The sequence below is a fragment of the Typopeltis vanoorti genome, chromosome 17 (genome assembly GCF_054136105.1).
Source record: "Typopeltis vanoorti isolate ZY-2024b chromosome 17, IOZ_Tvanoo_1.0, whole genome shotgun sequence".
Lineage (NCBI taxonomy): Eukaryota > Metazoa > Arthropoda > Arachnida > Uropygi > Thelyphonidae > Typopeltis > Typopeltis vanoorti.
The window spans coordinates 20,553,702-20,575,209 of record NC_143565.1 but is presented as its reverse complement, the minus strand read 5'-3'; the positions used below and the strand labels follow the sequence as shown (position 1 = coordinate 20,575,209).

Genomic DNA, 21,508 nt, shown 5'->3' with positions numbered 1-21,508 from the left:
ATGTTTAAAAGGAGGGCCATAATTGCGAATGACTTTATGCGTGGGTTATGTATGACGAGTGGTGTGGAATTTGTGGAGTGAGTTTGATGGGCGAAAGGATCTATATAAGATGGATGGCTTGCATTTGAATGGTTACGGTGTAAGAAGACTTGAGAAAGTGTTGCTGAATGTAGTGGATGTGCAAATTCAGGGAAACTAGATTTGTTAAGGGGGGGAGTAGATATACAGTCCTTATGGAGGCAGTTGAATGTAAGAATGAATATAATATGCCAGAGCAAATAAGGACAACAAATATGAGTGGGATAGTTAATATAAGGCATCAAGGTAGGGTTGGGGCTAATGGGGGTCTTAAATTCATGTACACTAATACTAGGAGTATTAGGAACAAGAAGGAAGAGTTTTTGGCCATGGTTGGCACTTCCAGACCACAGGTTATAGGTATTAGTGAAACATGGCTGACTGTAGATGATATAACTAGTGGGATTGAATGTGATGGGTATAGTGTGTTCAGGAATGACAGAGAGAATAAAATGGGGGGAGGAGTATTGTTTATGATAGCTGATGAGCTCCAGCCAAGGAGAATAGAAGTTGAATTGCAGGATAGAGAAAAGAGCACATTTGAGGCCATTTGGTGTGAGATTGTGGCTAGCAGAACTAAATATACAATTGGGTGCTGCTATAGACCAGGTGATGGAAAAGATGGTGGTGACAGTATGCACAAGCAATTAGAAGAAATGGGTGGAAGGAGGGTGATTATTATGGGAGATTTCAACTATGGTCGCATTGATTGGAGTGAGGAGAGGACACACGGAAGGAAGGAACTGGATTTTATGCGGTTATTAAGGGATAACTATCTGCGACAGCATGTAATGGAAAATACTAGGGGTCAGAGAGTGCTTGACTTAGTAATTACATCTGAGGATTTGGCTGTAACAAATATGACCACATTGCCACCAATCGGTGAGAGCGATCATAGGGTCTTAACTTGGGAGGTGGCTAAAGGTGTAGAATTTTCAATTAAGACAGGGTAGATGTGGAATTATCGGGCTGGAAAGTATGACAAGCTTAGGAGTTTGATTGGTTCAGTGCCATGGCATGTACAACTGCAAGGACTAGAAGTTGATAGTGCATGGGAGGTAGTTAAGAAGTGCTTGCATGAAGCAATGGCTGACTGTATACCTAGAGTCCGAATAATAAATCAAGTAGGGGTTAAATGGATGAATAACACCATTAAGCTTGAGCTGCAAAAAAAGAAACAACTATGGAGGGAATTTAAGGAGAAGGGTGACCGGCAGGCACATGAACGGTATAAAGCGCAGGCCAGAAGGGTGACGAGTGTGGTAAGAAAAGCAAAAAAGGATTACGAAAGAACATTGGCCATGCAGGCTAAAGAGAATCCTAAACAGTTTTTTAGATATGTAGCAAGTAAAAGGAAAAATGTACATGGCAGATTGATTTTAAAGAATGCCGATGGTAGGGAGGTAACTGAATCAGTTGAGATAGTTGAGTTACTGAGTGAGCACTTTGCAAGAGTATATCATCCAGGTGGTGACATTGCAGAAACGAATAAACCAGTAGATTATACGGGAATTGTGGTTAATGAAGTGGAGGTGAGTAGTCTATTGCATAACCTCAATGTCAATACATCTGTGGGATTGGATGGTATACCAGCTCGTGTTGTACGAGAAGCAGCTAAAGAATTGTCAGTACTCTTGACCATTTTGTTTAATTTGAGTCTCGGGTCTGGGTTAGTCCCGAGCGGGTGGAAAGAGGGGAAAATAGTTCCACTGCATAAAGGTGGTTCCAAGACTGCTGTTGTAAATTACCGACCGATTAGCATATCAGGAATTATTGTCAAGGTCTTAGAGAAATTAGTCAAGAAAAGAATACAGGATTGGATAGATGAAAATGGAATATTGTATGGGGGACAACATGGTTTTGTGAAGGGTAGATCATGCCTCAGTAACTTGCTCATGTTTTATAACACAGTAACGGCTGAACTGGATAGGGGTAATGGGTTTACAGTGATACTATTGGACCTTGCCAAGGCCTTTGATAGGATACCACATAGAACCCTAATCAGTAAACTGGAGCAGATGGGTATAGATATAGGGTTGGTGAGATGGATAGGAGGGTGGTTGAAGGAGAGATATCAAAGAGTGGTTTATTCAGGAGTGGAGTCTAAAAGACATCTTGTGACTAGTGGAGTGCCACAGGGCTCTGTTCTTGGACCACTGCTTTTCAATTTGTTCATCAATGATATTGGAAAGGATCTGAGAGGAAGTGTTCACTTGTTTGCTGATGATGCAAAGTTGGGTAGAGCAATTGTGAGTGCACAGGATGTCAAAATTTTACAGGATGATTTGGATAGTTTGGAGGACTGGGCTAGGAAAAATGGATGTCAATTTAATGTGGCAAAGTGTAAGGTTATGCACTTTGGGATGAAAAGAATAGCAGCAGTATATTGCATTGGTGGAACCATACTCCAGGAGATTGATGAGGCCAGGGATTTGGGAGTGTTGGTGGATAGGGAATTGAAGTTTAGGGGGCACATTGCAAAAGTAACTAAAACAGCTCACCAAATCACTTGGCTTCTGAAAAATACTTTAACATGCAGAGACGAACAAGTTGTTGTTCCTCTATATCGAGCCTTGATAAGAACCCATCTGGACTTCTGTGCCCAGTTATGGGCACCAGGGTTTCTTCGTGATGGGGAGGAAGTGAAGAAGGTCCAGAGACGAGTGACCAAGATGATAGCAGGTCTGTGGAATGAACCTTATGAGAATAGGTTGAAGATTTGTGGGTTGCAGAAATTGGACGATAGGCGAAGGAGGGGTGATATGATTGAGACATTCAAATTACTGAAGGGTTTTTATAAGATTGATCCAGAAGATATTTTTGAAAATATGACTGGTGGTGGGAGGACTAGGGGCCATGCATAGAAGCTGGGCAAGAGCGTGGTTGACAAGGGTGTTAGAGCTAGGTTCTTTACTTGGAGAGTGGTAAATGAGTGGAATAAGCTTCCAGAGTCTATTGTGGGTGCTACTACCATGAATGAGTTCAAGGCAAGGTATGATAGATACTGTGTGAATGTTGAATAGTAGTTCTTGACATGATGTTAGGGCCTCCCTCGACGAGTCTGTCGACTCCTTGGAGTTTCCCGGAACAACAACAATATATATATATAGGAACAAGTCTCACTAATGCCTGTAACTTTTGGTGAGGGTGCACTAATCAATGCCATAAACTTTTCCGTCTTCTGTCTTGTTCCTCATACTTCTGGAATTAGTATATAGAAACTGTAGCATCCTTTACATTTTTAGGCACCCCCCCAACCACCTTTACTTCCTGAATTGATTACCCTATTCAATATTTTAGCTTGAGAGACTAATACTTGTTGGTCATTTTCACACTCATGGGTTCCTTCACACGCACACACATTCACTTGCATCCACCCTAATTTCTTAAGTTTTCCTGAATTTGCACTTCAGCATGCTCAGAGAACTGTTGCACTTCAGCATGCTCAGAGAATTTTTATCTCTTACTTTAGATCTAAAGTGAGATCTAAAAATATAAGATCTCACTTTAGACACCTAACATCAAAACCATTTAGATGTAGTCTGTCAGCTTTATACAAATCCTTCTTTCTATCAATCAAACTCTATATCATTCCTTCTGCACAACCTGCATATTGATTTGTTTGTTATCAACACCTTCCTCCTCAATTCGTCTCTGTCATAAGAGACTTACATTCTTCACCTTCTCACTCTTACTTTTCGTTTCATCCAACAACTCCTTCACGTCCTCCTTCATTGAATACTTCTTATCCAATCCAATACAGGTCTTCAGGAATTCTTGACTGTATTAAATAACCGATGTAATGAATTTGTTACAGAAATCAACAATAAAAAGACAAAAGGAATGAAAATAGGAAGAAATATTGAAGACATCAGTTGCATCCCTAATCTAGAATCTATAAAAAAAAAAAAGTAAAACATTTCAGCTAATTATTCACAATTTTCAGTAAAGGTGGTAAATTAAATATGAAAACAGAATTAGCAAAGCTGGTATGATAGGAAATGAACTGAATCAATTTATATGGAATAAAACAGAAATAGTCAAAACACTAAAGTAGCAATATGCAAGACAGTGTTTGAACCAGTTTTAACTTATGGATCTGAGAACTCCGAGTTTGAAAGAAATTCTGAGAAAGATTAAAGAGTGACATCAATGGCAGTAACATATTAAAAATTATATTAGGTGGTAGAAAGATCAGAGGTTAGCAAAACAAGTGTTTTTTTTTTTTTTTTTTTGCCAGGATGATAGAGAAAAAAAAGAACCAGAGGAAGACCAGTGGATTTAAACAGAATTTTAAATCCACTTATCTCAGTGGATTGATACAGTATAAAGTTCTCAGTGGATTGATACAGTATAAAGTTCTGTAGAAGACAAAAATATAAGATCTGGTCTTCACTGATAATAGATTAATTTGGAAGAAAATTGTTGATAAGAAGTTGGTAATGATGTAACTTTTTTCATCAGGATATTAGGATTTAACAGGATATTATGTTTGTAATACTAACATAATATCCTGTATACCCCAGCTGTGAGGGTGCATGTCAGCAATTTTCTGATGCTTTTCATTACATTTAATAATTAATGAACTCAAATGTAAAAATACTTAATTTTTAAAATAATCATCATCATCAAATTCCTGACATGTACCCTAAAGGGATGTACAGGATATGATAGTACTACATGAAAAATTTACATCATTACTAACCTCCTATCTACAATTTTCCTCCAAATCAGTCTGTTACGTGTCAAGACTCCAGCATTATCAGATCTTATATTTCTATCGTCTAAGGCACATTGTACTGTATCAATCCACCTATATCTTGGTCTTCCTCTGGGTCGTTTTCCTGCCAACCTGGCAGAGAACACTTCTTTTGCTAATCTTTTCTCGCCCATTCTGTTTAAGTGACCATACCACCTGAGATTAGCTCTGCTAATGCATTCCTGGATGCCAACAATGTCAAGTTCTTTCCTAATATCCTCGTTTTTAATATGATATTGCCATTGATGCCATCTGTTCATGCCTCTAATCTTTCTCAGGACTCTCATATCTGCGGTCTCTAGTCTTTGGTCAAGTGTTTTACTTCTGACCCAGCTCTCAGATCCATAAGTTAAAACTGGTTTGAACACTATCTTGTATACAGCTAATTTAGTGTTCCAACTAATTTCTCTCTTATTCCATATGAATTTATTCAATTGACTTCCTACCATACCAGCTTTGTTGATTCTGTTGATTAGGTTGTCTATTTCCATATTTAATTTACCATCTTCAGTAAAAATCGTGCCTAAGTAGCTGTAATGTTTTACTTGTTCCACAGGTTCTCCGTTCACAACACAGTTGACATTTTCAACAATTCTACCTATTTTCATTGTCTTTGTCTTTTTAATGCTGACCTTCATACCATATCTATTACAACAGTTATTCAATTTAGTCAGGGAATCTCGCAAACTTGTAGCGGATTTATTTAGAAGTATAACATTGTCCACATAAAGCAAAGAGCTGACATTAACATTTCCAATTCTTATATCATGTTTAATACCACTTTTCTTCATAATGTGATCCATATAGATAATGAATAACAGAAGGGATAATGTACATCCTTGTCTGACACCAGATTTAACATTAAACCATCTTTCTGTACTTCCTTCAATTCTAACTGTCGACTTACAACTCAAATAAAGACTAAGTATTGTTTGATATAATGGCCCATTGACACCATATAACTGTAGCGTATTGAATAGCTTCTCTCTTGGCACCCTGTCATATGCCTTTTCCAGATCTACAAAACTTAAATACAGATCTTTGTTATATTCCCATGATTTCTCAACTATCTGTTGTAAAGTGAAAATCTGATTCTGACAGCCTCTATTTGACCAGAATCCAACTTGTTCTTCACCAAGCTTTTCTTCCACAATTCTTCTCAACCTTTTCTTAAGTATGCTTGGGTAAATCTTTTAAAATAATTCAATTTTGTTTTATTTTTAGTATTGTTTTACTATAATAGCTTAAATTTTTAAAATATATTAAGTGTATAAAAAATGTGTGGCATTTATTTCTGTTTATGTATGTCTAAAATAGGGTGGTCACTATGACGCTAAACACTTTTTATTGTACTATTATTATGGGGGAATGATATACACTGGCCTCAAGAATTATGACCGAGCACTTTATTTCTTTGAAGTGGTGAGTATGATTCCTTTCTTTCTTTCTCTCTTTTTTTTTTTTTAACTAGTGTTTCTTCTTTAATTTTTTAACTTATTTCATTTTAACAGTTAACTGTTAATATGAATATAGTCATTTTGGCAGCAGGACAAAAAAATCTTTTATTTATGATGCCCATGGGGTCAAAATTTTATATAAACCCACTAGGATTACACACTAGCCAAAGCTATATAAGTTGAGGGAGACCTCCACATAGCCTGTAATGAATGTAAAGAATGCAAATTATCCAATTCTTATATTCTTGTTAGTGTGCACTCTGTTATTTGATATCTATCTGAATATCAAACAAATGAATCTGCACAGTTTGAGATTTATGTAACCAAATTGTTATATATATTTTGCATTAACTTAAACCCCAAAAAAGTATTTATTATTTATTTAGTGTATGGGGGAAATACAAGAAATTATTGACAAAACTATGCACAGACTGACAGTATGGTTGATACTGTCTGGGAGTAAATGCAAATTCCTGAAGCCTCCAGGAAATGAGTATATGGGGGCAATCATCAGTGATATGTTGCATAGTCTGCACAGGAGTTGAAGAGATATCTTGATGAATAGGTAGATGCATGTTACTTCTGATTTTCTTCATTTCTTTGATGATAGCTTCTTCTCTTCTGAAGCATGAAGGAGTGATGTGGGAAAGAACAGGTAACCATGGGAGAGGAGTAGATTGTAAGGTACTAGCAATGGTTCTCATTGGTATTTTAAGCTGTGTGTCTGCACAAGTTGTGTGGTGACTGGCTTCAAACTGGTGAACAGTACTCTTCAACAGGGAAGAGCAAGGGCTGTTGTTCTAAGAGTTGAGGCATTATAATCCCAATTTGTGCCTGTCAGCTTGTTTATGATGTTGTTCCTATCTTTAATTTAGTTTTTTCCAATTGTTTTCAGTAAGTTAGACTATGGTTCTTCATTGTTTTGCCAGACCTTCCTGTCTAATGCTTATAGTTCTAAAAAGATCAATAATTTACCTGTCCCTTACATCTCTCTCAATGTATACACTACAGTAATGTTATTACTATTCCCTATATCTGAGGCATCTAAAAAAAAATAATAAAAAAAAACCTTTAAAGAAATATAATCTCTGCACTGCTTTCAAACCTAATTTGAAGCAGCTTCCCTTCTCCACTCTCCTTAGGATCCCCTCTCCCCTCTTCCAAGTGTTTACAAGGCTTTTTGTTCTTGCATCTTATCATATTATAGTCAAACTGGGAGATCTGTCAACAGACGAACATAGGTCTAGCTGACTATGCTTAGATACCTTTTTTCAAGTTTGTATTAGCTGTGCTTCATCACTACAACTACAAGCAAATACTTTCTCTTGAAGGACTCTTTTTTTTTAGAATCAGCAGCAGATTAAAAAAAATAGATTAATCTAAATAAACATGTTTGTGTTAAACTTCCCAAGATTTGGGAAGTTTAACACAAACACGTGGGCATAAGAAACAAACATGTTTCTTATACCTCCCTTCCAACAGCTAAGGCTAGTCAACAGCATCCATAGAGAATACCCCTCAGGAATTTTGGCTTAAAATAGTCAAATTTCTTCCATTTATTGTTGTGTATGTTATTACAATTTCAATATTGTATTCCTGTTGATGTCTGTGTCAGAGACAAAATATCAGAATGATTAAACCTGTTATTAATTATTTCTTTGTGCTGTATTCATTCAGTTAAATTTAATTATGATTATAAACCAGCATCTAAGCCTAAATATTCATTGAAAAAGATAGACTACAAAATAGGGTGTTGAAAGGACAAACTGGGAGCAGAGCTTCCTCTGGCCTTGTTAATAACTGTTAGTAATAACTAGGCCATATAATAACATAGACCAGTTATTTGTAACAGTTCCTTTATGTTCCAACATAAAGATGTGCATGAATTGATATGGAGAGAAGACATTAAAAAATAGGAAAGTCTCACTGACAGTTTTATAATTGATTAGTGATATCATCATGCTCATTGAGGACACAAGTCTGTACAGAGAATTTGGAATCAGAAAGGATTATCATTTAGATTTGAGCAGGATAATATTGAATATTGTATTGAAAAGAAAATTATGTAAGAAAGATTTAAAACAAATCGAAGTTGAGCAGCTTGCAGAGGTGAACTATAGACTCAATGCACAAATGCTATTCAGGAAAAAATGAAACAGTTTGAAAACAAGAACCAAACCTTGGAGATTCAATGGCAGATCCTGAAGAAAATATTAATAAATTCAGCCAGAGAGAGAGAAAGGGATATGGAGATTGTCTGTAGGAATAGAAAAATTAGAATTCCTTGGTGGGCTTAGGAAGTTAAAGAGGCAATCAAAGAAAAGAAGAAAGCATATTGAAAGTTCCTCACAAGTAAGTCAGTTTGTGCTTAGAGTAAAATGCATGAAAGTGAAACACTGTATAAAACTAGCTAAATAAAAGTCATGGGAAGACTGAAGAGCACAGAAAAAAATATATCAAAACTGTCAGTAAGACCAAAAAATTTAAAAATAGAAGAAAAGAGTACTGTATAAGAGGAATCAGAGATGATAAAGGTGACATGAATGGATGATATTCTAGATGACATGAGTAATTATTTTGAAAGATTGCTAAATGAAACAAGCAATGACAGCACATTGGTAGAAAACATTCAAGAAATAAGCAGGAATACATATCAATAATTGATATTTGATATGCATTTCTGTTTATTTGAATGCCTTCTACCAACATAGAAAAAGCCATGAAAACCATGAAACGTGGAAAGGAGAAATGCCCCAATATTGTAGTATAAAAGTTTTATGATGGCGGTAGCTTCTTTTTCTTTAGCCTCTTTCCATTCACTGCAGAATATAGGCATTCCCCTTAACATTCCAGTTCTGTCTTTAACCAGTGTCCACTATCTCATGTCAAACCTTTGTAGATCATCCCTCCATATCGTTCTATGGTGACTTTTCCTTCTCTTCGTATCCACTCAGTGCTTAATTTTGTCCACCTTTTGTCATATCTACTAACATGGCCACTCCATCTCCATTTACTTGCTTTATAACACTTCACAGTATCTTCTACTCCAGTCATATCTCTAATTCTAGTATTTCTTATTCTAACTTTTTCTTGTTATTTGGAGCATTCTCCTCTCTCCAAGGCTCTCTAGACCACATACAACTTGTGTGCCTGTTTTTTTTTTCAGTTGTTGCCCATGTCTTACTTACATAGGTAAACACTGGAATAATACATATATTAAAGAGCTTTCTTTTTAGGCATATAAGTAAATCTCATAACAGATAATCTTTATACAACCAAAATGCTTTGTTTTCTTGTGTGATTTTTCTACATATTTTTTTATTAATTGCATGATTCAGAATGCCTGATCAGACGGTCAAATTCCAGATGATTGGGCTAGATCCTTCATAGAATCCATCATTAAAAAGGAAAATAAAACCTAAATATTTTTTATTATTGTTTTATGTTGTGCCCATATACAAAAAGTTGGTTGATCAACCTATAGTACATTAGTTCCTCCTTTTCCCAACCACTACCCGTGTATGGGTAGTGGTTGGGAAAGGAGGAACTTGTTTACATTTGATTTAAATGACTGTAAACTGTATTCCTTGGGAAAAACACAGCAGGGGGGGGGGAGACTGTTCCACAGTGCAGCAGGGATGAAGGAGGAGGAAAAGAAACTTGTTGGAAATTTTTTTTATCACTTGGTCAGACTGTAAATTATTTTAGTTTAATCCTTTATCCAAGTGTAAACAAATAAAGTTTGTGTTCTGATCACTTTCCTTAGTATCCCAAAGCACATTGCCTTGCAGACATGTATAATGCTATGCATTATGGGAAGGGTCACTACCCAGACCAGTTTCAACCTTTATTGAGGTCTCTTCAGTAGGAGCCAGACCCAGAGGTGATACCAAGGTTGAAGCAATGCAGAAGTCATATTTCCATATGCCAGTTGCCAAAAGGTGTCACACCTTATTATTAAATTACTCTGGATTAGAGAAATATTGGAAGTTTTAGGGAAGAATCTTCCCTAAAGATACTGAGGAAAGTGATCAGAACTCAGTCTACCTTTGCCATGAGTTGCCCTAGTCCTGAAGATACTTAGGTGCAAACTTTGTTTGCTTACACTTGGATAAAGGATTAAACTAAATATGTAATTTATAGTTTAACCAAAAAAAAAAAAAAATGACACATTAAATACAATAATTTTGATGAAACAGGCCTCTCAGATCACGCTCTTAACACCCTACATCGAATTGATTGAAAAAGTACTTGTTCTTTGCATCATACAAAAACGTGGTATGATTGGAAATTTAAAGAAGCCTGTGAAATTTTGATTAACCACCCTAATCTTAATAATAATGGGGGCTTAAAAATCCCAAGAATTTGGATGTCACACATTCAGCCCACTTAGTTTCCACCAAACCCTGACTTTAGGACTCTAAGCATTTTTTATTGGCCACTATCTATACCAGTTGCAGTTTATATGTACTTATATAAGTAATTTATTTTCTGTTTATTTATTTATCTATTATTTTCTGTATGGGCATGTTACTCTCCAGCTTAATTTAACTGTGTAACCTAATAGATAATAATAATAACAACAGGACTCTAGCTTTGATGTAGTGAGGTTTTTTTTTTTGCATTAGAGGTCAGGCAAATAGTTTTAACGGTTTAACTTTAGCATGCCATGTAGATTGTAGTGCAGCTTGTTTCTTTGTGTATATACGTATACTCCAGAAGATGACATGACCTTAATGTGAAGGTGTCGAAATGTCGAATATATATTTTGGTTTATATTAAACTAAAGTTTTACTCTAACACGGTAGTTGTATCCATAATTTTCATAATGTATTCTGATCATCATGTAGGCATGAAAGAAAGGGAAATAGGACAGAACTGGGTTTTATTAGCATTGAAATTGATGAGGTTATCCGAACCCCCATTGGAGGATGACTTGGAGATTGGAATTAAGGGTGGTGGTGGTGGTTTATGCTCTGTAGGTTGAGGTGAGTTGTGTAGGGTAGGGTTTATCAAATGAAAGCGAGGAGTGTGCTGTCATCTGCAAAACTCTGTATTGGTTGGAGGTTAACTGAAGCAAGTCATTGATATATAGCAGGAAGAGGGTTTTGTCCTCTCATCGTGTGGGAACCCCAGCATTCATTGAATGGTGAGTGGATGGTTCCAGACAGAAAGCTGGCAATTCAACTACAGAAGTCCTGGGATAGACCAAATGATGGTAGTTTGCTTAGTAAGCCTTTGTGGCAGACCCTGTCAAAGACTTTGGTGATATCCATTTGAGATTCACCAAACTTCTCCATGGCATTTGTCCAGAGATGGGTGACTTTGTGATCTCCTGTTGATCAGCAGCGATGGAATCGATACTGGCAGTCGTTTATTAGGGGTATGTCTTCAAGGTAGTGTGGGAGTTGGGAAATTGATGATTTTTTCTATTACTTTAGACAGGACTGAGGCAAGCGAGATAGGATAGTAGTCGGACAGCAGTGACTTATCACCCTTCTTGGGAATGGATTGATTATAGGCTAATTTCTGGTTCGTGGAGTAAGAGAGTTTATATAGGTGAAATAGGATAGGAGTCAGTTCTGGTGTGCAAACTTTCCACAATTGAGGGAATGCCATCAGGGCCAGGAGACTTTTTTGTGTCTAATTTGGACAGTATTTTTTTGATCTCATCCTGACAAAAGGATATAGGGGGCATTGTATGTTGGGTGTCTGGAATGGTGGTGGTCATTTACTGTCGTCAGTTATGCATGTATTGGAAGCAAAGTGTGAAGCCAAAAGATTGGCTTTTCCTGTGGGTGATGATGCAATAGAGCCATATGGGTATAATAAGGGGGGGGGGGTAGTGTTGGGTAGAAGTTATGACCAATTGCTTTGGTGAGAGACCTGTTTTTTGCTCTTTCGAACCCTGTTTTGGAAGCATTGATTGTTTTTTTGCATCTATTCCGGGCTTCAGTATAAGCTCTAAAGGAGGATGGAGTTCTTGATTTCAACCAGTTACGGTATGTCTGGTGTTCCATTTGTACAGCCTTGGCACATCTTTTGGAGAACCAGGATTTAGTTAGGGAATGGCAGTTCAGAGTAGTGTGTGGAATCTATGTTTCCATGCTGGTGAGGATTACTTGGATAATAAGTTCAGTGCATATGTTTGGGCTGGAAGGCCAGAAGCAATAGTCACAACTCCTATGCCAACCATGGGAATGTGGCATAGGAGTTGCGAAGGCTGTCCCACTTGGCACTGTTATAATGTCAAACTACTCTTGTATGGGAGTGTCTGTGCTTTGGTGCAACAACACGGGGAGGAGATGAGCACTAGATTGTGGTCAGGATTATCCAGGGAGCTAACTACTTTCACTGTGTATTTGGAGGGGTCATTGGTAAGGAAGAGATCTAGTGGTTCGGGTTATCTGGTATTCTGGTTGGCATCTGAACAAATTGTGTAAGGTCGTTAGTGATGGCAAATGTTTCAGCATTTCTGCCTGCAAGATCTGTACAACTGGAGGAGGAAAGCCAGCTGGTGTTGTGGACATTAAAAATCTCCTAGGAAGATAATTTCACTGTTGGGAAAGTAGGAATGGAGAAAATCAATTTTTAAGGAGAAGAAATTAAAGAGCTTGGAATAGTTGGTTGTGTTGGGGGAGCGATAGAGACAGCAAATGAATTTGACTGAGTGGGGAAGGGATATTTTCAACCAAAGAAGATCAAAGTTGGGTGATTCTAGGTTTGGTGGTCTCTGGCAAGCTATGTCAGAACGGATGTATGCACAAACACTCCTTGGGACAAAAGTTGTTAAAGAGTGAGCAGTTTGGAAGGTTGAGAAAAGTAGTGCTGGAGGGAGGTGAGATTTCAGTTTCTGCCAGAAAAAGTAGTCGAGGTTTGGTAGACTGAAGGTGGTATTGGACACTATTAAGGTTGGAGTTCAGGTCATGGATATTGGTGAAATGGATATACAAAGTTCTGTGAGGCATATATTTGACTGCAAAGGTCTTGCACATTTCCTATGCAGTGCTTGCATACTGGTTTCCATGCTGGCTACTAGTGGAGTCACTTGATTTTTGCACCAGTTTGACTTGCTTGTAGTCGATGATCCAACTGGTGTCTCCATTTTGACGTTAATTTCCTGAGCATTCCTGATAAGATTTATGCATGTACACTTGAGAAAATGCTAAGAATAATTATGGAAGAGAAACTTGGAAAGCTGGGCTCAGGCCAATACAGGTTGTCAGGATCACATTTTCACTTTAAGACAAAAAGTTGAAAAATCACAGGAATATAACAATGATCTGTATTTTAAGATTTGTAGAATCTGGAAAAGGCATATGACAATGTGCCAAGAGAATTCAAAATATTATAATTATATGGTGTAAATGGCACATTATATTGAGCAATACACATAAGCTATATTTGAGTTGTAAGTTGAAATAAGGGTGCATGTTATCTTTGCTGTTATTCATTGTTTACATGGATCACATTATGAAGAAAAGTGGTATTAAAACCTTATATCAGTATTAGAGATGTTAATCTCAGTTCTTTATTTTTTGCAGATGATGTAATACTCCTAAATAAATCCAAAAAAGTTTTCAGGAATTCCTGACTATATTAAATAACTGATGTAATAAATTTGGTACAAAAATCAGCAAAAAAAAAAAAAAATGAAAATTGGCAGAACACACATCAAAACAACAGAAATATTGAAAACATCAACTACATCCTGAATGGAAAATCTATAGAAAAAAGTAAAAAAAAGTAAAACATTTCAGCTATTTAGGCACAAATTTCAGTAAAAATGGCAAATTAAATGAAATTCTGTTGTCTATGAAAATAGACAACAGAATTAGCAAATCTAGTATGGTAGGAAGTGAAGTCAGTAACTTTATATGGAATAAGAACGAAATTAGTGAAAACACTAACTGTAGATAATACGGTGTTCAAATCAATTTAGATGTATGAATTTGAGCTGGGTTAGAAATAACTCTCGGTCAAAGACCGTAGACAAACAGATATGAGAGTTCTGAGAAAGATTAAGGGAGTGAATGAATGGCATCAATGGCAGTATCATATTAAAATGAGAAGATTAGGAAAGAACTTTACATTGTTAGCATTCAGGAATATGTTAGTAAAGCTAATCTCAGGCGATATTATTCTATTATTTAAACAGGAGAGGAGAGGTTAGCAAAACAAGTGTTTGTTGCCAGAATAAGGAGGAAAATGATTCAGAGGAAGACTAAGATTTAAGTGGAGTAATACAGTGAGAACTGCTTTTGACAACCAAAATATAATATCTGATAATATTGATGTCTTGTTAGGAGTTAATTTGGAAGACAATTGTTGATAGGAAGTGAGTAACAATGTAACGTTTTCATGGAGCACTGTCATATCTTGTATACTCCCTGAGGATACATAACAGAAATTTTATAATGATGATTAGCCTACAAAATTCAGCAGGAATATATAAAATATTAGCTGTATTCTTACTGAAAAATGTATAGATCCAATAAAATATTTCAGCTATTTAAGCACAATGTTTAGTGTTGATGCAACTTAAATTTGTAAATTGATGATGTTACCTAATAATATTAGGCAATGATGGTGCTCCACTCAGGCTGGAACCTGATTAGTGACACATTTGTCTGTCTGGGTGAGCCAGCACAAAAGTTTTCAAGCTGTGACTGTAAATAATAGAAGTAGTGTACATCCTTATTTATACCTGATTTAACATAAAACACTTCTACTAATTTTCAGCATAAGTGCATGCTCTGTATTGTCCTGTATAATGTTTATTTTATTGTGTAACAATTTACTCTTTTTGAGTTTCACTAAACTTAAACTCCTCCAAAGTGCATACCCTAGCACACTGAGATCTTCTGCCTTGGCCCTTTGCTATTCTTCTGCTGAATACACCTGCCCAGTATGGTCCAGATCCTGCCATGCTGAAAAACTTATCCAGCATTGAATGAAAGCTGCCGCTTAATTACAGGTTGCCCAAAACCAACACCACTAAAAGACCTGTATACTTTGGCTAGTATTGCACTCCTTCAATTCGAAGATCTGCATTCTCAGCTGATGAAAGAAGCAGCCACTATTCGGCCAGACCACAGTGCCCCAAAGACTAAGATCCCGACATAGCTTCCTGGCAACTATTGAACCACCTAAAAACCTTCCAGAGACAAGACTTTAACGATGGCTTGCACTATATCCTGAAAATAATACTGGTATTCCAACGGCTGAACATCTTCCACGTGGTGCCCACTTGGACTGGAATACTTGGAAAACCCTCAACAGACTTCAAACGACAGGACACTGCAAACAAAACCTCATCAAATGGGGGCTACCTCACTGGCCCAGATAATTGTGAGTGTGGGACAATCCATGGAACACCTTCTTTCTTGTCCCTTTCTTCCATCACCTTGCACAAAAGAGGACCTTATATCCTGCACAGAAAGAGCAGTTGATTGTGCAAGATACTGGAGGAACACCTGACCATATTAATTGTATATAAGTTATGTATAGTTTCCTTTTTTTCATGTTTAATTATTATTCCCTGTATAATTCACCTACCAAATCTAAGCTGATCTCATTGTAATGTATCCTAATTTGTTGTAAATCATGTTGTACCACTTGGGTTTGGATATGGAAAAAAAAAAAAAAAAAAACTTAAACAGAGGTTTGTTATATTTTCCTGATTTTTCAACCCATTTGTCATTTGCTGTATGTTTTACTTTATGTGGAGAGGGTCATTTAAGGATCAAGCTAGATAATCTGCAGAGGACTTCAACATAACCTATAAGGAATGAAAGAACTATTTGGAGTTCTGAGCCAGTGTCCCTTTTTCACTGTCCAGTTTGTATGCCCTTTGAATGCTTAAAATATTTTTGATACTATGCTGGAAAAATTACATTCTTTAAACCACACAAATATGATGATATAGAAGAAACATGTCATGATAGCCGGGTTGTTGCCTAGTTACTCAAGTCCACTTGCTGTTTTCATTAGGAAACCAGGACTAACAGTGAAGCATCAGCTACTGGAATAACTTCACTCTCAGAAGAATAAAGATAGGCACCATCGACATAAGAAGCATTAATGGAAAAGAAGCAGAGCTAGCAGAAGAATTAGAGAAGTATTATATCAACACATTTGGTGTTACTGAGATGTGCCTGTTAAATTTCTCTAAGGATATGGACTAGACCAGAAAGGTCTTTATTGTTGATAGTGATATCTTCATTTGGGACAAAGATAGTAAAGTGCATAGGGACTAAAATAAGAAGTGATCACTATATTGATGCTTACCGGAATCAGTAGCTTGATCATGACATTGAAAAGAAAAATGTGTACGGAGGTTTTGACAAGAATCAAAATTGAAAACTTTCAAATGTGAACTGTAGATTCAAATGTATAAATATTATTGGAGACAAAATAAAGGCGTTTGAAAACAAAAAAGCAAGTCTTAAACGCTCAGTTGTTTCTCTTTTGCCCCAAATGTGACATATTTCTCTGTAGTGCAGTTTACAGAATGACTCCTTTTGGTTGTATAGACTGGTATATTTTGTCTAGAATGTGAATTGGGGGTTTTCAGAGATAAAAATTAGTTAATCCAAACTGAACTTCCTCTCATGATATTCAATAAACCAGCAGCAGCAACAGAACATTGTTTAAAGCTGAATTTGACCTAAAGTAGAAAAAATAATGGCTAAATGCAGGAAATCTAAACCAGTTTCAATGAGTTTGTTGTTATTTTTTATTATTTACATCTTTAATTAGAAAAAAATGGTTCCCAGTTTGTTTATTATTAGTTAGACTTAATAAATAATAGGTTAGTTTGAAAGAGAATTATAGATTGGAAATTACTAATGAAATCTTAATGTATCAAACTGTTCTCTTATTGATCCTTTGAGGACATATTCTAGGAATGAGGAAATTAATTTTAATATTTGATTTAATGTATATATGCTTTTTTGTTTAGGCAATTACAACCCCAAGTATGGCAGTAAGTCACATTATGTTAGAAGCTTATAAGAAGTATATTCTAGTAGCTCTTATATTACAGGGCAAGGTGAGCTTAAAACTTGTATTATTATTTACAAAGCAAAGTATTCTCTGTTAAAAGCTATTTATATATTTACTTTCTTTAATATTGAAAACTATAATACTTTTAAATGAAGCAAATGGATAATGCAAAGTAAGCCAGATAAACTAGTGAACAGTGTCAATAAACTAATCATCTAGATATGATGCTAAGTTTGATCTGGTTAGCAAATATAGGCAACGTCTCTGAACCATGTTAGTAACCTATTTTAGAATTTTAATCATTAAAATCCATGGAGATAGGAAACAAGTCATTTGAGGACTAACCAAAAGGCCTATAAGGAATGCAGAGAACTCCCACCTTCCAATGGTGCACCTTTTATTAGGTATCCATTTGGATGCTGAACAAACAAGGGTTGGCTGTAAATTTGAGAATTATTCGGTCAAATTCAGCTGTATTGGTAGAAACTGCATTATGACGGTATAACGTAATCAGATATCATGACAGCTGGAGAATTTCTATTTATACAACCTTTCCCACTGATTTTTATTAGGAAATTGGAGTGATAAGTGAAAAGTCTGTTAATGAACTTCATCTTCCTTAGAACTGAATGCAGACATCACCATTAACTTAGACATATCAGGAAAAGAAGTGGATCTAGCTGAAAAATAAGGAGGTACTATATCCAAATAATTGGTGTTACTGAGATTATGAACTGAAATCCTTCTAAAATAATATGTATAAGAAGACTGAATACTGAAGTAGTTTAGCTTTTTTTTTTTTTTTTTGTCCAATGTATAAGATGATTTACCCAGGCACTAGAGGAAATCAGGAACAGAAGGAAGGAGTATAGCATATAGCACTAAACATGAAGATAAAATCATTAAATAGGAGTCAATTTCAGAATGGGAAACTGAAGTTACATTTCATTAAGATTGTAGTAGAGAAGAAGTATAGAAAATTTTCAAGTACAGGATAACTATTGTAAAGAAGGTGGGAGGAGATTAGTTCCTATTGAACAATTAAACATGTGAGTAACAAATCATTTCCACATATATAAAATATTGCCAAAAATATGAATTGAAAACAGGATTATTACTAATGGCAAGTACCAGCTAGATTTTTACTTAGGACACCGAGTAGTCATTGCTAACACCATATTCAAACATAAAAATATGCAAAGATTCACATAGATGTGTACAGAACGCTTACAAAACAAGAAAAAAAATCTTATAACTTATGTTATTGTTAATAATGATATCTATAGCAAACAGCACTATAACAAAATGATGCACTATAATGAACCACACTGTAAAGTCCAAGCCCCATAAAACCAATGGTGTTCGCTATACAGTAAAAGTTCAAGACCATGATTGATGGGAAAACTGAATTTACACAAAACATTGCATTCAGAAGACTAGAAATGGCTGGAAATTGTATATTGACAACAGAAGAATGTTTGTTTGTTTGTTTGTTTATGTATGATTTCAGTGCATTAACAAAGAAAATAGTGGTGGTAGGGGAAAGAAACAAAGGAAATCATGGGAAATACCAAAGTTTCTGGAACCAAATATAAAACACAAAACAACATTAAAAAGTACAAATGAAACAATAATGGAATGAAACATGTAAGAAAGAACTAAAAGAGTATAAAATTATGAAAATGAAAATGCAGAAGTAGTGTTTAAATTTTGAAATGTTTTTGCATTTCATTAAATTAGTCATGTACAAATCTTCATAATGAACTAAATATCTGCAGACTGTGCCATTGAAATCAAAAGTTTAGCTCAAAAATTTAAAAAAAAAATTAAATCGAAATAGTTTTTGTTTTATTATTATTATTATCATCATCAGAGAGCTCAAGGGTATCAAGGACTCATTGAGGGAAACTATAGATCTCTCTGGATGCACTCACTACTTCAACAGGCAAATTGTTCCACTGACTCACTGGTTTGTATGAGAAAAATCTAGCTCTCACCCATTTCCTTACCACACACAAACTTAACTTCCACTTATGCCCCCTTGTCCTCTCCCCACCTTCCATAACGAAAAATTTCATCAGTTGATAACCTATGACACCCTTTCAGAAGTTTATAGATGTCTTATCATATTGCCACTCTTTCTCCCGTTTACCAGTGTCTGCAGTCTGTATACTCTCAATCTCTTCTCATAATCTGTATACCATAATCCTGATATCATCTTTGTTACTCTTCTTTGCTCCTTTCTACAGCTTTTATTTCCTTCAAACTCAAGAGACCATATCTGTGCATAGTAATGCAGTTGCAGTCATATCAAGGTCTTGTAAAAAAGCAAATTGACTTCCTTATCCTTACATGTCAGTGTTTGTTTCAACGTATGCTACAAGAAATTGATGAAACTAGAGATCTTGGAGTTATGGTGGATAGGAAATTGAAGTCAAAGGTCAAGTTGCAAAAACTGCAAATATAACTCAGTTGATAACAATTTCCTATCCACCATAACTCCAAGATCTCTAGCTTCATCAATTTCTTGTAGCATAATCCCACCAATATAACATGCTGTTGGAAATCTCATCAGATCAAAGTGCATTTACACTTACTAATACTGAATTGACGGCTATTATCATTTGCCCACTGTTCCAGGTTATTCAAATCATTCTGTAAGTGTCATGTATCAGTAGCATATCTGATTGCTCTGCCTATTTTGCATCATCAGCAAACTTCATGACTTTAATTAAACTTATATTTCTCTTTAAAGTTCCGAGAGAACTGTGAATTTATGCCAGCTGATCATTATTGAGTCTCTGTCTAGTAAGGAAGCTAACATGTTCTCACCAGCTTTGCCATTCAACTTTTCCTCTCCCCATAAGCAGACTAATGCTCATTACTCTTGTGTGCTTTCCTGCTTTGTAACTGGTGGTGACCAGTTATAAAGTTGACTGATTGCTAAGTTGATTTAATTGGTTAAGACTGCACATGTTTATTTCTGAATATTTCAAATAAGTGGCATTAATATAACATTCAAATTAAACATTATTTCTTAATTTTTATAATTTCATACTTTTTGATGTATGTCTTCTATTATTGTTTGCATTTGTACTTTTGCATGTTGTTTTGTGTTATTTTTGGTTTCTGCTAATCCTTTATGTTCTATCATCAGCGTATAATTTTCCATGATTTCCTTTGTTCTATTTCCACTGTCTCTTTTGTTATTTCCCATGATTTCCTATGTTTCATAGGAATGGAATAGGAATAATACACGTTTTTTCCTAAATTCACTATACTGAGCGAACCTTGCACTATAACAGACTGTTTCGCTTATCATCAAGGTTGCAGTAGTGAGTTTGATTTGAATTGGTTTAAGATACAACAATGTGTCTGGGATATGAAATAAGAAGTGACCACCACTGTTGAGTAGGATAAGAACAAGAAAACATTGAAAAAAAAAAGTGTCTGTTTAAAGTTTTTAAAAAATATTCAAAGTTAAACAATTCTCAGACTTCTAGATGTAAATAAACATATATTGTAGAAAAAGAGAAGGGGTTAAAAAATAACAACTGAACTTTAGACACTGGGTGGCAAAATCTTAAGAAAATGTTGATTTACTAGGTAACATGTTGGTGAAATCATGTGTAAAGATAGAATCATAGAAACTCCATGGTTGATGCATGAAGTTAAAAAACAGTCCACAAAAAGAAAAAATAAAACATAAAAAGTATATACTTTTAGAGAATATATTGAAAATGTAGAAAAAGCAGGTTATGTGTTAAAGTGTAGTTAAATAAAAGTAACAGGAAGATTTTAAAATGAATTTAGAAGGTCAATACAGTGATCATCTCAAAAGTTCTATGCACTGTATTTGTATTGTTAAGATAAACATTTATTTGAAAAACATATGCTTACAGGCCTTCCATACAATCTCAATTCTGTTTTATTGTGCTACCCAATGTTTAGATAAGGCTTGCATTTCTGTTAACAAACTTTTTTTTTTGTTGACATTTTTTAATAAGTTGAGTCACTTCAGCAGAAAGCTTGTCAGTCAGAGTGAAGCATTTCCCATTGAGTGGTTCTTATAACTTAGAGAACAGATTAAATTCTGGACATCTCACATCAGAACTGTATGGAAGTGAAAAAGCACATTGCCATGCAGAATGAAGGCCATGAATATGTTAGGTCTTTTGCTGCATTTTTCAGGTGCAAAATATCTTGC

The 21,508-nt window shown here is 35.5% G+C and overlaps 1 protein-coding gene across 1 annotated transcript in view; it reads left to right on the top strand.

Moving 5' to 3' along the window:
• CSN3 (COP9 signalosome subunit 3) overlaps window positions 1-21,508 on the top strand; it is a 218,263-nt gene that overhangs the window by 62,207 nt on the left and 134,548 nt on the right. Inside the window, exons 7-8 of the mRNA XM_090407666.1 lie at window positions 6,155-6,259; window positions 17,258-17,347. Of these exons, the coding sequence (XP_090263792.1) occupies window positions 6,155-6,259; window positions 17,258-17,347 (195 nt within the window). The remainder of the gene's footprint in view (window positions 1-6,154; window positions 6,260-17,257; window positions 17,348-21,508) is intronic.